General features: G+C 51.2%; 4 protein-coding genes across 4 annotated transcripts; 3 read left to right on the top strand and 1 right to left on the bottom strand.

The window, feature by feature from the left end:
- Positions 1–4,902: 4,902 nt before the first annotated feature.
- Positions 4,903–7,031, top strand: SAPIO_CDS4736 (Siderophore iron transporter mirb; the record flags this gene model as incomplete). The annotated part of the gene is made up of 5 exons (XM_016787212.1): positions 4,903–5,108; positions 5,196–5,809; positions 5,922–6,150; positions 6,250–6,372; positions 6,461–7,031. 5 exons carry the CDS (start codon positions 4,903–4,905, stop codon positions 7,029–7,031), a joined length of 1,743 nt encoding a protein of 580 aa, XP_016643091.1.
- An 842-nt stretch (positions 7,032–7,873) lies between these two features.
- On the bottom strand, positions 7,874–10,419 carry SAPIO_CDS4735 (uncharacterized protein; the record flags this gene model as incomplete). Its single annotated transcript, XM_016787211.1, has 3 exons — positions 7,874–8,071; positions 8,136–8,172; positions 8,387–10,419. The coding sequence occupies 3 exons, from the start codon at positions 10,417–10,419 to the stop codon at positions 7,874–7,876; spliced, it is 2,268 nt and encodes a 755-aa protein (XP_016643090.1).
- Positions 10,420–10,799: 380 nt separating this feature from the next.
- SAPIO_CDS4734 (uncharacterized protein) lies at positions 10,800–12,832 on the top strand (the record flags this gene model as incomplete). Its single annotated transcript, XM_016787210.1, has 8 exons — positions 10,800–10,950; positions 11,010–11,090; positions 11,145–11,319; positions 11,482–11,897; positions 11,950–12,000; positions 12,092–12,164; positions 12,230–12,265; positions 12,457–12,832. 8 exons carry the CDS (start codon positions 10,800–10,802, stop codon positions 12,830–12,832), a joined length of 1,359 nt encoding a protein of 452 aa, XP_016643089.1.
- Positions 12,833–16,566: 3,734 nt separating this feature from the next.
- SAPIO_CDS4733 (uncharacterized protein) lies at positions 16,567–17,710 on the top strand (the record flags this gene model as incomplete). The annotated part of the gene is made up of 2 exons (XM_016787209.1): positions 16,567–16,745; positions 16,801–17,710. 2 exons carry the CDS (start codon positions 16,567–16,569, stop codon positions 17,708–17,710), a joined length of 1,089 nt encoding a protein of 362 aa, XP_016643088.1.
- Between the last annotated feature and the right edge of the window lie 1,524 nt (positions 17,711–19,234).

The following is a 19,234-nucleotide window of genomic DNA, read 5'->3' as shown; positions in this document are numbered from 1 at the left end:
GAAAGAGCAAGTACCCAAAGTGTGTCGACTGCTAATCCCCATGATATGCTCCTGCTTGAAGAGTATAGCGGTGGCGTTTAATATGCGGATCCGTGTGAGCTTGACAACCTTCGGAGCGCAGAGCAACTGAAACCACGTGGCCTTGATCAAATACCGTCCAAATACATATCAGGGGAGGAGGGCTTGGCCTTTGCAGAATAACAATATCACGACGGACGGCGAAGACGTATCCGAGGAGATGGAGTCCCAGATATTGAGGATGGGACCGGGCCAGCGGTCATGGCCGCTGCAAAAAGGGCAAATGTCGAGGTACCCCGCTGGCCCGCCCATCGACAATTTGCCAGCAACGCATCGTGGGGTCACTCCACGGATCGACACCATGCACTGCCTCGCCGTTGTCAGCGTGCCATTGGGCGACCCTCCAAGGACCACGGCGTGCTATCCGCACTGCGTTTAGTACAGGACATGCGAGTCCACTCACTTGCCAAGCTGTTCTCGACACGAGCTTACCTGGTTGTCGGGTCCAGGAACCCTCTCACAGGCAGGCTATCTTGTGGGTCTTGGATGCCTGGAATCCAGGAGACTGAGGGACGGCAGGAGACGCGAAGCATTTATACGTCTTCGAGACTGCAGGAAATCTTATTTCTACGTGTACAACTCGTTTCCGAGCGGATCTGAGCTTTCTGTGCCCAAGCTCAATCAGCATCCATTACCGTTCTTCCTTCATCTTTCTCATAGAGTCGGCGAGGCGGTCAAAGTATCCTCGTTGATTAACATTTGCCGTTCCCCAGTTTCCTGGCATCGAGTATTTGAGGGCGGCGGGAGAGTCGAGCTGTTTGGAGAATGCCACCAGAGTTTCTGCGATGGCAGCACCTGGCACGATCCTGAATCTCGACCGAATCCTAACTATCTTACGGGTCGACGTAAGCTAAGAAAGGCGGAAATTCAAAGGGATGTAAATTAAAGGCAGGGGCTCGGATGGCGGGTGGTTCAGCAAAAGCCCACTCGTGACAAGAATCAACGAGCGTCAAGGCAAATCTCGAGAGACATCCGAGATGAACTGAGGTTCCCCCATGGCGTCGCTACAACGCATGATGCATGGACTGCCACCCTTTCTCTCGAGAGCCAAGTCCGCTAAATAATTCCGAAGAGATCGTCCGCGAATAGTGGATCATTGAGTATGCAAATCGAAAATAAAAATTGTTTTTAAAAAAAGAAGGAAGGCGAAAATAAACGTAAAGAAGAGAAGAAAATCTGGACGTGTTGTTTACTGGGTTCAATTTCGGGCCTCTGACCGCACCTTCGGAACTGTCAAGCAAAGGCCGACTGAAACTGTAACTCTTCTCCCGAGGACTTCCGGTTGGGGAAGAGACAGAAGCACGCACTTCTTGGTGTGCCACCGACTAGAAGGAGACAGCCCGAGCCTAACGCCGAACTAGGCCATTTCTTCCGAGGACTGGACCTCGCCCTGTCGACCAAAAATCACCTAGTCCCCGTCTACTATGCCAAAGCGGAAACAGAAGGGCCAAACCTAGTTCCAACGTCTTCTCAGAAGGAGGGGACCGCACGAAGAGAGAAAAGCGGAGTTACCTCTGCTGTACAAATAACGTTTCGGATGGCTGCATCGGGCACTGAGTTGGGTGGTTTGTGCTGCACAGAGGGAGACTTTTACCTTCAAGAAAAATCTTGGCGGAATATATTCCACTGTTTACGCCGTTTCTCGTCGCTGATTGCCTGTAAATGGAAGAAGAGCGACGTCGGAGCGACCCCGGGCATCAAGTGTCACCACACCACATTGAGGTAAAATATGATGGTGAGATGTGCCAGTCGTTGCCAAAGGTGGACTACTCCTGCGACGCAGCACGACTTGTTAAGCAAAACATGATTCGATTGCGTAATCCATTTATAATGACAGATGGACTGCTCCCATGCAACCTCGCGAACTAGGGTCGAGGGTCGAGAATGCAGTGCCCGAGTCCAGAGTTGAGAGCCGAGCTCGAGCGGGGGAAGAGTCTCGTCTCCCGATGGAAGCCCTACGACGGACCAGGAGAGTTTACGAAGCAGTGTACAAAGTACACCACTAAACCCGATGAAATACTTGGGAGGGAGGGGGGATATCCCACGTTCTGCACCCTTGGCATCATCTAAAGCCTCGAGATTCACGGTTCCGCTATTGTGCAGTGGATCGACCAGTCCCAAAGCTCTAATGCAGTTGAACTAGAAAACAACTACCACTCACCTGGCAGTGGTGATCGTATGGAGTCTCCAAGGACGGAAATGGTGCTATCAAGAAAATTCCCATCGAAGAAAGGAAAGAAAACTGGGCCAACGCCCGGTCTCCCCCGATGTTTTTGGGACAAATGACGCGTGGAGAAAATTGATGAAAAATTTTTATCAGATCTGATTTGATCAATCTGATAATCGTGACCCCCACAGCTCATGTCCTATTCGGTCGTAGTGTCATTCCACTGACCAGGGTATAGCTGTGATGGAGGGAAGAGAAGAGGGGGAAGAGCGTGTTTGACTGCTGCGCACATCCCGTCATTTGCAAGGGTAAAGAGAGCAGATTGGTCGATTTTTAACGTAACACACTCGCATGCCCACCAAGGACGAAGGAGTGCAGGTACGAGGGATGGGAGGGATGCCGTGGGATTCGTTGACATTGATACTCACGCAAGACCTGCTTCCGTCTTTCTTTCTCATGTTCCTCTTGTTATGAGGGTACAGGGCTCTCCGCGAATACAACAGGTAGTGCTACTTCGTAGTCGATGCCTTCTTTTCATCTTCCGCGTGCTTGTCGTGCTTGTTCCTGCCATCATGTTGCATCAGCCAAGCCCGGCCAATAAACCAGGGTGTCAAGGTGCATCCCTCAGCGGTCGAGATGCCTTATTTGGACGGGAAGACATGGTGTGTTTCGGCAATAGGGAAAAGGGAAGGGAACGAGCAAAAAAAGAAGAGCGGCAAAATACCGACGCGGCCTTCCCCTCCTTTGCATCGCTGCATGACACTGGACTGGGACTCTGATTCAATCTTTGGCTTTAGACCTGCTCTGCCTGCTTTTTTCTACCTTCCAGTGGGCTGGGAATCAAGCCAAAGTTTTAGTATGATTTTTGATATATTTCTACTTCGTACTTCGGAGACCGTTGGTTTTCCAGTCACATTGCGCGGTCGTCCCACGCTCTGCTGCATCGAGCTATCGCTTCATACCATCAGATAGATGAAATCTTTTGCTTCCTAACCACCTGATCTCATCTGTCGACCTGCATCCTTGAGCAATGTCCATGCGTTGAACCCTATCGACTAATGCCAATGTCGGCATTGGTCGGGAAATGGCGCCTCCCCCATCCTGCCGCTGCATCACCAACAAGCTCAGCCCAGGTGCTGGAGTTGGTGGCGTCTGTGAGCTAAGTTTATGATGCTAGTAACGGCAAGGCTCTGTTCATCCATGTCCTCACCCCATTCTCGCACACACCCATTTCGAGGCTCCCGTCTTGGTGACCCGATTTCTACAGTGCCCACACCTTGGCGCCCGAGCTCCTTTAATCTCGCCCCTGCTAGTGGACTAGTCCAGTAGCTTACTTGGGCAGCTCCAAGCTATGCCCTGCTTCCCACTTTTTTCCCATTCACGTCTTCTTACCGCGTTAGTGTATTAGCTCGTCCTGATCATGTGCTGCTAAGAAACAAAAACGGCTTGGTTTCTTCCCTGGGCGGCGCCAGCAACCACGCCATGCACGCCCAAAACTGCCGGGGCCATAGGCCGCAAATAGCAGATTAGCGTGCAGATCCCCGAAACCGGAAGCCCATCCACCTCTGATCCAGGCAAAAGTAAACTCGGGGTGGGCCACGCTAATGTAGCTCACCTTGCCCGGTCACGACCGATGAGCTCTGTGCCTCCACGCCAGCATTCGTCCCAAGCCCGTGTTTAGCTTTTGTGTGTCCCACGAAATATGGGTACTTGGTAAGAATTATTAGGCCATCCATTACTTGTAGATTGATACATTCTATTGCCTGTGGAACGACTGAGGAACAAGCTTAATTGTTAGCGAATGCAAACCCACCGTCGACTGCCTCTCAGTCCTAATGCCCGCGATATCTGGCTCTCCTTCCTCTTTCCTCTTTGCCTCCCAGCCTGATTTATACACTGGTGTGGGCGCAGGTGCTGGGCCTAAGCTTCTCAAGTTATGGCCAACTAAACCTGTAGTACAAACAGACCAGACTACGAACCTTCCGAGCAAGCTCCGATGCCTTATCAATCTCTGATTTCCAAGGGTCCGGGTTGTAATTCTAGTTGTCCATGCACAACCCTCCAACCTAGTGCGTAGCGTTGCATACAGACGTGATCAATAAGACGCGTGAAGCAACAACACTAGTGCTCATCGAGGTCCCGACCGAAGCTCTAGCCCTCGCTCACGATGTCTGCTCCCAATGAATGCAACCATGGTCGCATCCCACTCCCACTCTGACTCCCACTCTCACTTCATCCCCCCTCCACTCAAGTGGGTACGACAGCGATGTCTTCTCACACTACCGTGGAAGAGCAGAACAAGAGGGTGGGATGTGATTAACTGATGTGGAGTGCGACATGCGATGTCTGCAGTCCCTGCTGCATCTCCATCGAGTATAACAGGCGACGTGCTGCTGCTGGCCCATTTCGATTGCGCATTTCATCTGCATCACCCCGCCATCTTGTTTCCTTATTTTGGTTGCTTGTTCTCCCCAAGAGACGGTTGAAGGATTTCTTTATCAATCAACCTGTTCCCCCGACCGCGCTGGTTGCATGCGAGGTTCCCGTCACCCATATTAATCTGCACCTCCACCCTCCTGAAGTAAGCTTTGTAGTATTCCGAGGTGTGAAATACCACTTACTCCTACTACTTGACTTTATTTCACAACACAGCCGTCATGGCCACGATAGCGACACAGCCCGTCGAGAAGCTCGCCTCGACGCTCGCGTCGCAGGGCCTCGACATTGAAAAGACGGTGTCGCACCAGCAAGACCTCGGCATCAAGGACGATGCCAGCTCCGACCGCAAACAAGAGGGTGTCAAGGACATTGAGGCCGTCACCACCATCTGGGACAAGAGCGTGCTGTGGATGATGTTTGGCCTGTAAGTGAGCTTCCTTTTTTTCCGCTTTTTTTCTATCCCAAAAGAGTCGCGAGTTCTCTTTTGCTGACCACCGCCACCATAAAACAGCCTCTATCTCGTTTCCTTCTCCGACAAGCTTCTCGTAGACGTCCAGGGCAATCTCAACCCCTACGTGACCTCCTCATTCAACGAGCACGGCCTCACCCCGACGGTCAACATTGTCGCCTCCGTCATCGGCGCCACCTGCAGTCTCACCATCGCCAAGATCATCGACGTCTGGGGTCGTGTCGAGGGTTTCGTCGTGCTGCTCGCCATCAACCTCCTCGGCAACATTCTCAAGGCCGTCTGCAAGAACATGTACACTTATGCCGCCGGCCACACGCTCTACTGGGTCGGCCACATCGGTCTCCTCTACGTTATCGACATTATGCTCGCCGACATGACGACGCTGAGGAATCGTATCATCATCTACGGCCTTAACGGCACGCCAACGATCGCGACCACTTTCGCCGGCCCCAAGATTGCTGAGCTGTTTTACAACGAGGTTAACTTCCGCTGGGCGTTCGGTGCCTTTGCTATTATCCTTGTTGGCTTCTGCATTCCCGTCATTACTGTCTTGCTCTGGCACAAGCGCAAGGCTATTAATTCTGGCCTTATTTTGAAGGAATCCTCTGGAAGGACTACGATCCAGTCCATCTGGTACTACGTCATTCAGTTTGATGGTAAGCTTGAGCTTTAAATGCCTTGGAAAGAACCAAGACGGAACAGCGGACCGATAAAGAATTGTACTAATAATTCGTGTTCGGACAGCTCTCGGTGTGCTTCTTTCCACAGTTGGCTTCGTCCTCATTCTCCTCCCCTTCAACTTAGCCTCTAACATTGGCAAGGGCTGGGGCGAGGGTCGCATGATTGCTATGGAAGTTGTGGGTGTCGTTCTGCTCGTCGCCTTTGCTCTTTGGGAGAAATACTTGGCTCCCGTCCAAATGTTCCCGTTCAAATTCCTCACCGATAGGACTATTATTGGCGCTTGCTTGCTTTACTTTTTCATGTTTGTTTCCATCTTGTGAGTACATGCCTTGCATTACCATCCCAACGAAGATCTTCTCGAAAGCATTTTCTGAGTTTCATTTCTTCTTTTCGCTGACCACGCAAACCGTTTCAGCTGCTGGGATGCGTACTATATCTCTTACCTCCAGGTTGCTCATGACCAGAGTATCAGCGCTTCCGGGTATATTCTCAATTCCTTTGCCCTTACCTCGGCTTTCATCTCTCCTTTCATTGGCCTGTAAGTAACCCCCAACACTCAAGCCCAGTTGCCTGTCCACTCCTTCTTCAAATTAAAAATCGCAAATCGCTAATGCCTGACTCTCTAGGTTGATCCGATACACCGGTGACTTCAAGTGGTTCTCCTACGGCGGTGTCCCCTTCGTCGCCCTCGGAACCACCCTCCTCATTCACTTCCGCAAGCCCGAAACCCACGTCGGTCTCCTTGTCATGTGCCAGGTCCTCAATGGCATCGGCACTGGAATCTGGGCCATGTGCGGTGAGCTCGGCATCATGGCCAGTGTTTCCCACCAGGAAATCGCCGTCGCCATCGCCATCTTCTACCTCTTCGGCGGCATCGGCGCTTCTGTAGGCTTCGCCATTGCCGGTGGTATCTGGGTCAACGTCCTTCCCAACCAGTTGATCAAGCACCTTCCCGATGACGCCAAGGATCAGTGGGCGGATATTTATGGCTCTCTTGTCATTCAGCAGGAGTGGCCCGTTGGTACCCCGATTCGCGACGGCATCATTGCTGCTTACGCTGACGTGCAGAGGAAGATGGTTATTGCTGGCTCGGCTTTCCTTCCTATTATGCTTATCTGCATCTTCTTGTTTAAGAATATCAACGTCAGGAAGCTTGAGGAGGAGAAGGGCAAGCAGACTAAGGGTAACGTCTTCTAAGCAGGGACCTGCGATGTGTCGTTGTTTATCTTTGGATCCGGCGCGTGCAGCAATTGTTCCGATGGTGTTTTTCCTTCCCGGATGCGGACGGCCTATTATCGTTCCGCTGATTATTCTTTGTGGTTAAATCGTTTAATTATTCTTCATGGCAATAACGCATGACGTCTGATTCCATGATGAGGAAACGTTTGGCGTGTAGTAGCTAGCCTCTTAAAGAGATACCCGTGTTTACCCAGTTTCTTCTGTTTGTTACTTTCGGCAGTCACCCTCCTCCTACTCCAGACAGGGGGCTTGGCTCCCTGGATCCCAGTCTCCTACATTTTGATTCAAAGAATAACAGGGAATGTGTGAGGGTACGAGCTCGGCTGTGAAGTTCCAGTGTTTCCTTACACAGATCGCTTCGAGAGGCCGAGATTTCGTTGGCCCGTCCAAAAGTCTACATCGTCATCACTGACCGGCCTCGAGAGACTAGCTGCACTCCGCTGTTACCCTAAGAGTCGAACGGAGGACGGATTTTGTGAAAGAAGCGAAAACCAGGTGTGCTTTTTAACATACGCCATATCTTCTAGTTCACAATCTATTAGAATTCTGCCCAACGAATCGTAATATCCATTATTCCTGTAGAACTATCTTAAACACTTAATTGCCTGCACCTATTGATGGAATACCTCATACCCTCGCGATGAGATGTCGCGCTGTCCCGTTGAGATATCTCATTTTCTCGCATACCTCTTCAAGCCTTGTCCTCACGACGCCTTCCTCGTATCTCTCATTTTCAATGATACTTGGCTGGATCCCAAGACGCCAGTAGATTTGTGTGTGGTCTGCGGTTTCAATATCCTCTAGTGACCAACCCTCTTGGAAGCGGCTGTTTCCTTATCCCAATGATCAAAGATCAAGTTCAAATTTCCCAAGGCAGTATTGAAGCCCTCATCACGCATAATGGCCCGAGTCCGTTCTTCGCCTTCAGCAATAGTGGTGAGCCTTAGTTTTCTGTCCTTGATTGTCTTGCTATCCAACAATTGATCGAAGACGGACAGCTACAGTCTAAGTTAGGGCCGTCTCGTGGGGAGTGCGGGACAGATACTTAAGGATTCTGCTTACAACTCCGGTGGCGCCGCCCACCTCCTCGTTGTCGGTACTACAAACCATGGCAAATACTCCAAGTCTCTGGTAGATGGGGAGCACGGGATGATATCCTTTACGATAATTCTCTGAATAAACGCATCATTGACAAGACCCAGAGCTACACTACCACAAAGTCCCTCATTAATTCCCTGTGACTCTTCCCACATTGATTCTCTCTTTCAAACATTAGCTGGAGAAAACGTCCATCCATCAGCTCATCGACAAACGCCTCTCCAAGAGCTATGTGATGTTCACCCGAAGTCGAAACTGTCCTCAGAATATGCGGCACCCTAGCGCCAGCGATAATGCCGATGATGTCACCCTGCTTGGTGCTGTTTGGCACCAAAGCCATCCTCCCTCCCTCGGTTACCGCAAGCCTTCTGTTAGACGCCCACATGAGTATTGTAGATTCAACCGCAGCGGTATGTCTCCGTCCGACGTCGCCGTAGCTCGATTTCAAATACTTGTGGAACCACAAGCCAAAGTCGTGTGGTGCTTGGTGACCCTCGCCTGTCAGACCTGCCGTTATAGTTCTCCAGAAGGCTTTTCTACAGGTGTGGTTGGAGAATGGGCCCTGGTAAATCCGGTATCCCAGGTCCAGGCACTCCTTTAGCCATTTCTGGTTGGCGGTCAGCTTCTCGTAAGCCTCGGCCTTCGTGAAAGTTGAGAGAGGCCCAACTGCCTTGACAACATCGACTACGACTCCAGACAATATCAACTTATCATCGTCGGTAACTCTGGGACGATAGCCGACCAAAGCTGAGGCTGCGCTGAAGGGAATGATGTCCCGGTACCGAACAAATGGCGTTTCGTTGTCAATCCTCGTCCAGTCAGGTACCCAGGATGGGAGTCTATCAAGATCTTCAACCGCTGGGACATCGGCCCTGGTAGTACAAGAGAGGATGTCCAAGTCACCTCGCGCAACGCTCCACCGTGCAAATCTCGTGAACGCGTCCTTTGGACTCGCGAGATAATCGGGGCCGAAGATGTCAATGTCCCTCTCGGGATCGTAGTCATCCGCCAGGTTCAGGGTGGCGTATATCTTGTCCCGAATGTCTGAGCACTCCGCAGCGTGAGTGGCGAGTAAAACGGACAGTAGTCTGCGTTTATGCCTAGACATGGCAGGCTGTCGAGCATTCTCCATTTCAATCACAGACAGTACACCAATCTTTGCCTTGTCTGTGATTGAATCCAGAGCCATTCCAGAATGGTACAAGTCTCGGACTGGCCTTGCAAGGAGCTTCCAGTGGAGGGTGGCCCTTCCAGAAACGAGAGTTACGTGCTTCGCATGGGCGACTTCCTGAAGAACCCACAAGCGTCTGAACCACGGCCGCTCAAGTAGTGTTATCAACGGGTCCAGACCTGACCTCAAGAGCTGGCTCTCATCTGCCATGGCGAAGTTGAAGCCAATAGTTCGTTGATCGAGATCTGATGCTGAAAAGTAGGATGGCTTGAATCCGAGTGTGAGCAGATTCTTTGGCTCAACGAAAGTCGGCTTAAGTTCTCGAAGAATATCAAAAGCTTTGCTGATAGCGTCATCCTCTGGGCCGAGCCACACCAACACCTGTCGGGCTTGGGCATAGATCTGCTTCATGTTCCTGACCTGATGACCACGCTCACTGATATCGTCTTGATTGATGCACAAGGCGTCGATCCAGAGGACTCTTTCTCTGTCAGCGTCTCGCAAGTCTAATAGAGCCTGGTGCAGATTAGAGGCTATTCCAATCTCCTTGCCGTTGCATTGGACCTTTTCGACTTTGGTGGCATCACCCCAGGCATATGATAGCGCCGTGTATGGAATTTTGGCACTATAGTTGCAAGTACGGAGTTGGCACCTAATCTCGTCGTTTTTAATGCCGGGTTCGAGAATTAGAAGACGGAACTCATCGCTCTCTAGTTGAGTGTAGATGTTTGCTGGAATTTCACGCTTCCTTAGCAGCCTGGCTGCCACCTTCTCTTCTATGGCAGCCTGGCACTCCCTGAGGTAGCTTGATGTAGTTTCGACAAGAACATAGCACCCGATCGGTAGGTAGAGTAGGCTGAGTGGTAGCACGGCGATGGCGAGCACGACGGCCGTTGTGATTGTTGCGGTTAGGAGTCGTGATGCAACAAGTTCTGCCCGGCGGGATGCTCGTCTCTCTGTAGAATAAAACAGACGCGGCAAAATGACGAATCGAGACTGAATAATAGAGCCAAAAGCGGCGTTTTTGATAGATGGAGGAGTCGGGGCCTTGTTTGGGGAGAACCTTGTAGCCGTCATCCAGGGAGTCGTATGTTGGAGGGTTTTGGGTGGAAACACAACATGAGGTACCCGGCGCCCTCGACGAAGGCTCTTGGAGGACCACATCTACGCTGCTTTGGTTTATATACGGCGACGGAAACGTTCCTAGTGCCGGAGAGGGGAAAGGAATCTTTCAAATTTACCACGTCCTCAGCTGATGAAGGCAACCGGCCGTCTGTCGTGCCTATTGGACAGTGCCAGGGGCTTGAGGTTGATTGGGCGCCAATCGCTCATTACTCAAACATAAATTAGGTAAAGTGCTGTTCTGCCTAATTTTCAAGCTGTGCTGGAGGGGATTCAGTACCTTTCCCCCTTCCACAGAATGGTGCTAGAACCACTTCTTACAGTAAAATACAAAAATGTCCCCCAACAACCAGTTATCGGCACCTAGAGAAACTGAGAACAACTGCGATTCATATCTAGAGGGTATATGGAGACTCCTGGACCCAGAAGCCGGAGGGATGCTGGACTTTCAAAGCCTCCAGAATGGGCTGAGGGAGATTGATCATCGTGAGTTTGTCTCCGCTCCCTTTGCCATATTTTAACAGATATGCTGACAGCTACTTCAGCCATGGCGAATGCAGACCAGCAATTACAGGACCTTATTCGGAGGATAGATACAAATGGAGACGGAAAGATTCAGTACCAAGGTGCGAGATTATTGTCAGAACGAGAGGCGGACGAAATACTGATACACCCTTCAGAATTCGAGATGGTTATGCAGAAAGCTCGTTCAGAGCTCATAGCCTTGTTCCACGCCATTGACCTAGAACACAGCGGAAGGCTAACGAGGGCCTGTCTTGAAGCTGCCCTTCGTAACGAGAGCCTTGAAGTACCTACGCACTGGCTTAACGGGTTCTTCAGTGACGTCGATTTTAAGTGCGATGGCTATATAACTTTGGATGAGTGGCTGTGAGACTCACGACCTTCGTTCCTCCCAGCCCAGCTCTTTCTCTTGTAGTCTTCCAAGTTGTCATGAGCCTCAAGCCGGCGACCGACTTCACAAGCAAGCAGTAAGACCTAGGCTAACGGAGCTATTAGTGACTATCTGCTCTTCTTCCCGACTCACGGGCACAGCTCCCCTCTGCACGCCATCTTCCACTCGTATTCAGCCGTTGTTGCCTCCCAGCCCTCGCACAACCTACATAAGACCACTGCTGAGCTTCAGGAAGCCTTGTCACCGTCTAAACCACAACCAGTAGGCCCGAATGCATTCAACATGACGGACTTCGTTCCGAGCCCGGGCTATTTTACCGCTGGCGTGATTGCTGGGGCCATGTCAAGGACAGCTCTTGCTCCTCTTGATAGGTTGAAGGTCTACCTCATCGCCGATACAAAAGCCTATAGAAACGGAATCGTTCAGGTCTCAAAGACTGCTAAAACGAATCCTAATATTCCTATTGTCAATGCTGTAAACAATTTGTGGAGATTGGGCGGATTGCGCTCCTTTTTCCTCGGTGCGTAATACGCCATATCTCTTTCAGCTGTATGCTGATGTGGTGCATCTAGGAAATGGGCTAAACATTGCAAAGATTGCACCCGAAAGCGCCATCAAGGCAAGTTCAATAGTGATATAGATGAGGCCCGGGCTTACCGCCAATTCAGTTTGCAACATGGGTTTCTATGAAACAGATTTTTGCGAATCTCGAAGGCCATGGCGATGTAAACAAGCTGACAGCGAGCTCGAATTTCATTGTCGGGGGCATCTCGGGGATGGTTTCATAGTGAGTATTGTTATTTTTCTTTTTCCATATTTAAATGCCAGGAGGCACTGAGCTCATCAACTTAGCTCCTTCGTATACCCTATCGATACGCTCAAGTTGTGGTAAGCTTGCATGACTGTTACAAGTTGTGGAAATGCTCATGAAAAATAAGGTTACAATGCGAAAGCCTCGAGGGCCGCCCTGGTCCGAGAAGCCTCCTCGCACACACTGCCAGCGCGATGCATAGAAATGGAGGTGTTTATGCATGGTATCGCGGCTTGCCGCTGGGGCTTCTGATAATGTTTCCTTATAGTGCCATCGACATGGGCACTTTTGAGTTATCAAAGAGAGCCTACAGGGTTTATCGAGCAGAGACGATCGGTGCCAACGAAGAGGATGTTGAGCTCGGCAGTGGCGCCACAGGAGTTATTGGGGCAGTATCGGGCTCATTGGGCGCCACGATAGTTTATCCGCTCAGTCTAATCCGCACCCGCTTGCAAGTCCAGGGCACTCTTATGCACCGTCCTGTCTATGCGGGCATCTGGGATGTTGTCAACAAGACAGTGAGGAACGAAGGCGTCCGAGGCATGTATAAGGGCCTCTTGCCCAACCTAGCAAAGGTCGGCCCTGCTCTCAGCATCACGCGGCTAGCATACGAAGACGGGAAACAGTTGTTTAAGTTGTCCTGACTGGATGGTTTTAACTTGAAGTGGGAGAACCCAACGGATCCTCCAGTAGGGGAGAGGAAATACTGCGGGTGCAATTGCAGGCCTCGCCTGGCTCATCTCGCTGATTGGTGGAGGAAGGAACTGGTTGAAATAGTTGAATCTAGCCCACTCTAGTGCGTTTATGCACCATGGACGCCGTCTTTCCGCAATATTGATCTCGCGATGACGGCCGTTAAACCGCGTTCAGTAGTCATGAAAAGGGGGTTCGGCGTACGGTTGCCCAAGGCGTTCAAGATTTCTCGCGTATCGGACATCGATTCAGATCAGGGAGATGTCAAATAAACAGTGTGTGTGTTGAGAAATAAGTAGAAACTAATAGGAACTATACATCGCTCTATGAATTCCGCCATGTAGTCACCTTCTCCATGTACAAATTGTAAACGCAATCCCCCACATTGGTGGAGGAGTCATTCGAGGCTTTGGAGGCTGAGACTGGGTCCAACGGGAGCTAGGATAAGGCGTATCGAGTCTCGTAAATTTGGGTTCAAGGAGGTCGGATTCTTGATGTGGGTAAATCTAGTAATACATTCAGTTCGAACTATTTCCCGCACCAGCCTCTCGCCTTACCTTGGCATGAACTTCTCCAATCTCGATCAATCCATCCCCCTATGCAATACCTTTATATCACTCTTGTTTCATAATCCATCAGATTTCAGAATCTATATACTCCCTTTTCTCTCTCAGCTCTCATCATGACGAAAACTGGCGATGTCGCAGATTCAGCGATAACCGTTCTTAGAGACAAGACGCTTATGGTCGTAGCCATTGCGTAGGAATCGTCAGACTTTCTCCCACAGCCTACCTTGAGTCAGGTACAGTCTGGCAGCGAGATAGAACGCAGTTCCAGTAGCAAGCAAGCAGCCAGTAAAAACTTGGAGCTTCCAATAGCTCCCATCTGCTCCCGAGATTAAGGCTCCCCCGATTGGGCTGCCGGTGAGGGCGGCTACAGACATGAACGCGTACATGGTTCCGGAACGGGTGCCGATCTCCTTGAGGTCTGAAATGTGCGCTACCAAAGCCGGGCTGATGGCTGTATAAGTGCCGGAACTGAACCCAAACGAGGCGGCAAAAGCGATGGCTGACCCAGGGCTTTGCCCTGGCAGCCACAATGCCAGCACAAATATGGTCGAAAGAGTCGCGGCTGCCATTGACACGTTAAAGCTGCCAATTTTGTCTGCTATGTATCCCGGTAGAATACGCCCAATTCCGCTGTTGCAGTCAATATCATGTCGCTAGGCATGGGAAAGAGTAAATCGACGCCTTCTGCGTAGGTAGATATGGGATGCCCAGATTTTACTCACCTCGCCGCATTGAAGATTGAGACCAGGTACCCAGCCATATCATCTGAAAGGCCGACATATTCGCCGTAAGTCACCATGAATGTAATGGGGATGAACATGCCCATGGAGTAGAAGAAGCCCGCCAAGGAGGTTAACACAAAGGAGAGCGACGTAAAGGGTCGGAGATAGGCCATGATGCCGGTCTCCCTTGGTTGAGGTAGGACTCGTGATCGGACGGTTAGATTTGTCAAGAGAAGCAGACCGAGGAAGAGGAAAGCGCAGGCACGCATCGTCCACCCAAACCCAATACGCGGTATCAAGCGATTGACCAAAATAGGCAAGATAGTGCCGCCGAGACTTGAGCCGCTAGCTGTGATTCCCAGGGCCAGAGCACGCCTTTGTCGGAACCAGGTGGTGACGCAGCTGAAGGACGGATACAGAACCATGCTTGCGCCCAGGGGGCTGCAAATCGCCTGCGACAAGATGAACTGGTAGTACTGAGACGATATCGAGGCCATCATCAAGCCAAAAACGTGTAGCAGTGTCCCCACGAGGAGAAGGTAGCGCGGGCCGAAATTGTCAAATGCTCGCCCCACGAAAGGTCCCTGAGTCATAGCCTGAGCACACGTAAACTAACACAAAAGACTTGAAATCAAGACCTACAGTGATGAACATCATAAACATTGACAAGGCCGGAATCCATGAAACAGTGCTGGGCGACAAGTCCCGCAACTGGTTTGCCTCGTAGTATGCCTGAAAAACGCCGACGCCTGCCCTTACATGTTAGCGATTCGGAGTCTTATATTCTAGACAGCAACATTGGGGGAAATTGTCGCACAGTTGGTCCAGCCAAAGCTGACAAAAAGTCCACAAAAGGCCCCCAAGACAACCAACCAAGCCTTCAACCCCCCATCTGGGAATTCGATATTGGGCTTGGGTGACTCCGGTTTCGGTTCCTCGACCCTTGGCTCTTCAGTGTCCGGGTCCATGGCTGTTCTGTCAAGCGTTTGTGGAAGTTGCTTTGATCGAAGAAAAGTATAACAAATAGACGAAAATTATACCAGCCAAGAGAGTCGAAAAGGATATTGAGAACGTATATCGCGTGAATCACTGCGAAACTTCCAGGTGCAACATGCCGATATAAATGGCCGTTGCTAGATACTGCCTCCGCGGCCCTGGCTGAAATTACCCTCGCCAGAAATGCATCTAACTCGTCGCCGGGAGGGCGCGAAGTGGAGGCTCCGCGGAGGCCCGAGTCGGCCAATGGCAGCGGTTCTTCTCCGTGGGGCTCTACTGGCGTTGAGTCATTGCCTCTTTTAGCAAGCCGCTCGGGGGTCCGAATGAGTTCAATGTTCTGCTGAATGTTACTCTCCCGATCCTCTCATGCCACTTCGGCGAGCCAACGCAGGACCTTACCTTGCTGCCCAAGTTTCAGCCCCCTCAAAGACCAGATGAAGCGCTCGCTATCGGAAAGCAGACGCAGCGCCTGGCAACAGCCGGCTTCTTGCGAGTTCTGCCGCTCGAAAAAGATTCGCTGTGACAAGAAACGGCCTTGTTCGAACTGTACGACTAGGCAGCTAGAGTGCCGATATATTTCTGGTATGTTAAGACTCCAGAGCGAAGGAAAGCTCGTTAACGTGGCGGGGTGCTAAGAAAACCACGCAGAAGATGCAAACCCGATCACTGAATCGGAGAGAGAGAATTATGGCGCCGGATACTTGTCGTTGAGACGGTAGGCTTACGGAGAAGACAATATCACAGGTATGACATATTTCGCTAATGTTCAAAAGGGATGTCCAGGAATTACAGAGTCGAGTCCGAAAACTGGAGAGCATGGTTTCCTGCCAGCCTGGATCCGCCCTGAACATAGCGCAACATCGCCCTGAGGAACGAATCTCCACGGTCGGCCGGCAAGTAGACATATCCCTTACTTGGAAAAATTTGGAAGAATTCGCAGCAACCCCCCAAGCTGAACCCGCAGCGAAGCCATTGATCTCGCTCGCGCCAAATTGTGCGGGGCCAACAAACGTCGCGAACTCTACGGGAGCCAGCAGCTTGATCGCCGCTCAGCTCCCCCCTATACGGCTTGCCCGACTATTGTTCCAACATTATGTGCAGACAGCCGACAGCTTGCATAGGGAGATACACATTCCTTCCACTCAAGAGCTCTTAGAAACCACGTATGCCCAGCTGGTAGCTTCATTGCCTGTGTCCACTGAGACCTTGGTCTTATTCTGCAGCATCTTCGCCTCCAGCTCTTTCTATGTGTGCCATAAACACTCACACCAAGTGCATCGCGAGCTCAAGGATGCCCGTGAGTTGCATCCTGTATGGAAGAGGATAGCACTGGAGTCAGTCATGGGTCACGATGCGGCTGCCTCCTTGACTCTGACATCGTTGCAGTCCATATCCATCATGATGTATTTAACGTGGGATTCCGAAGGCCAGTCAACGACATTCCATACCCTACGGAGTCTGGCACATACGAAAGCTATCCAGATGAAGCTTCACCGACTGGATGAAGATATGGCAACGGATGTCGTCCAAGCTGAGTTGAAGCGACGACTGTGGTGGCATCTTGCAGCCACAGATTGGTGTGTAAACTCGGTTTCATTCTGCACTTGTAAGTCAATGCTAACTCTTAAATAGGTTAATTGCCAGCGTGCCCGGTCCGCAGGAAGGCATATATAGCTTCCATACCAAACACATGCGCGTTCGGTATCCTGCCAACCTTGACGACGAAGACATCCGGCCAGACGGGCTTTATACAGAAGGCCTCCCAGATGATCAGCTGACGCAAATGTCATATTTCCTTCAGCGGTTGAAGTTTGCAGAGCTCTGCCGCGACGTTATGGACAGCCTCCCAAGCGGTGACGCGAGCCTGCCCTATGATCAGGTCTTGAAGGTGAGCAGCCGCTACACTGACTTCATGGACCGTCTTCCCTGGTTCTTTTGCGCCGATGAGAAAAGTACAGCCCAGGCCGCAGTTCTAGCAAGCCGACGACCTTATCTTCTCCGCCAGAAATCTACGCTGCTGTACGGCATATATTCACGCATCGGTCGTCTATACCGACCGTTTCTGCTACAAGGCACCGACGAGAAAGAATCCGTTTCTGTTTCTGATTCCTTGGCCATCCAATGCGCTGAGAGAATGATCGAGATCCGACGCATGGTCGAGCCTGGCGATCTCTGCCTGCACGTCCATTCTCACAGCATGGACCAGCACACGTTCAGTGCGCTGCTGCTGTTGTCGATGGGCATCTTGGGGGAAAAGGACACAGAACTCGCGCGGAAGCGCAAGGCGAACCTGCTCCCCATTTGCAGCATGCTAAAGGAAAAACAAGGATCGCTAAGCCGAGCCGGCAATGGCATTTCTGCTGCCATCGACCGCTTGGTGGAGATTTTGGAGAGGCCGAATCCAGCGCGTGATTGGTTGGGGGCTCACCCAGACGGACCGTCGATCCAAGATGTAGCCACGCTCTGGGAGGAACTAATCAAAGACCTGCCCAGTCCGTCAGGCATTCCATGGGACGCCTTTCTCGACTGGCAGGGTCCTTAGGCTCACACTCCTCTATGAAATGGATGTGTTACGCCCGTTAGAGTCATGGGCAACTACCGCTTAAATGCATGCCCCCTTCCGTCGCGTATCTTTCGCTACTCGTCTAGCCCTTACATAATTTCCTGCTTCTCTTTCCCCTTGTTCATAGCTTCCTGTCGCCGAGTCCTCATGAGGTTAGTGGTAACAAGTTGTCCGTGAAGGCCTCTTCTCCAGGTAGCTTTCTATCTCCAGCCGCGGGTGCGAACCTGCCGTCACGGCACGATGTGGATGGGTTAGTAGGAGAAAAATGGGGGTGTATGGTTGTGGGTGGGTTAGGTCGTTTGCTGTCCTTCGTCAAGCCGTCCTGTTTCCATGGCATATTTGATGGTCGCCTGCACTGTTACCGTGTCAGGTGTCCAGTCGTCCGCATCCGTCTGTGCCTTCTCTCCCAGGTGGATGGACACACTGCCTGTTCTCGCGCCAGTCTCTTGCTGCATCTCTCCTCGTTGCGAGATCAATCTCGTGCATCGGAAGAGAAAATGGTTTGCAGTTTCTACGGCCTCTCCTCAAGGGCATTCGTTAGAGGGTACTGCGCCAATCTTGCACAGGTAACCGTTCAGCCGCATCATCCCCGTTCGTAGTTGTGCTTGCACTCTCGGCTTGCGGCGCCGTCAGCGCGTCGTATACCCTACGCGTGTGCTTTCCCGGTAGTGTCGTGTCGATTCTCCTGAGTATTTGGCCACCTCATCGGATATCGGGTATGGTCTGGCATCCTGCTTGGTCTTTTCTCGCTGCCGCGACCGCTTCTCTTGGCCGCCTCCTTCGCTGTTCGCGTGGGGTCTCCTTCGGTCTCAGTGGGAAACCCAGGACGCCAACCGGGAAGAGATTCGCAAGTGGTCACTTAGTGCCTCTTCGTTTGCGATGGCCAGTATTCTCGGCTCCGCAAAGAACTCCAGGAGATGAGGGGGGAAAGCGCACCAATAATGTGTCGAGTCCCTTGCACACGGGCAACACGGTCGGTTAGCTCAGTTGGTTAGAGCGTGGTACTAATAAACTATCCGGTTTATATGGTAAATGCCAAGGGCATGAGTTCGACCCTCATACTGACCATCAACTTTTTTTGTGACTTTTTCTATTCTTTTCTTTCGTTGCTTCTTTCCTTGTCCTTTTTTTCCCCCCATTTTCTTCGCGCGTTCGTCAATGAGACTAGTCGGGTTTATTTTGCATCCGTGAGGATGAGAGTTAAGCAAGAGCTGAGATTAGTTGGCTTCAAACAACTTGTTTCGATAATGTCAAAAAACTAAACAATATTGAACTCTTTCTCGTTTCTCTAGCACACAGAAGGCATTTCTGTAGAGGGAGAATGTTGTATGTAGCAGTCATGCCAGTCCAGAGGTCCCTTGGGGCCGACACCAGTACAAGTCGTGGAAAAAATAGAAGCTTCTGTATCAAACTCCTCGAGCTGATCAAGCCTTGCATCTCTCCCCTCATCGCACTGACCGCGTTACGGGGTCCTCATCGAAACAATTTCTTTTCCATGAAGCC

Source organism: Scedosporium apiospermum (assembly GCF_000732125.1).
Source record: "Scedosporium apiospermum strain IHEM 14462 chromosome Unknown SEQ_SAPIO_0094, whole genome shotgun sequence".
In the NCBI taxonomy this organism is placed as follows: domain Eukaryota; kingdom Fungi; phylum Ascomycota; class Sordariomycetes; order Microascales; family Microascaceae; genus Scedosporium; species Scedosporium apiospermum.
Note: the sequence above shows the minus strand (reverse complement) of the source record. Positions and strands in the feature narration are given on the sequence as shown.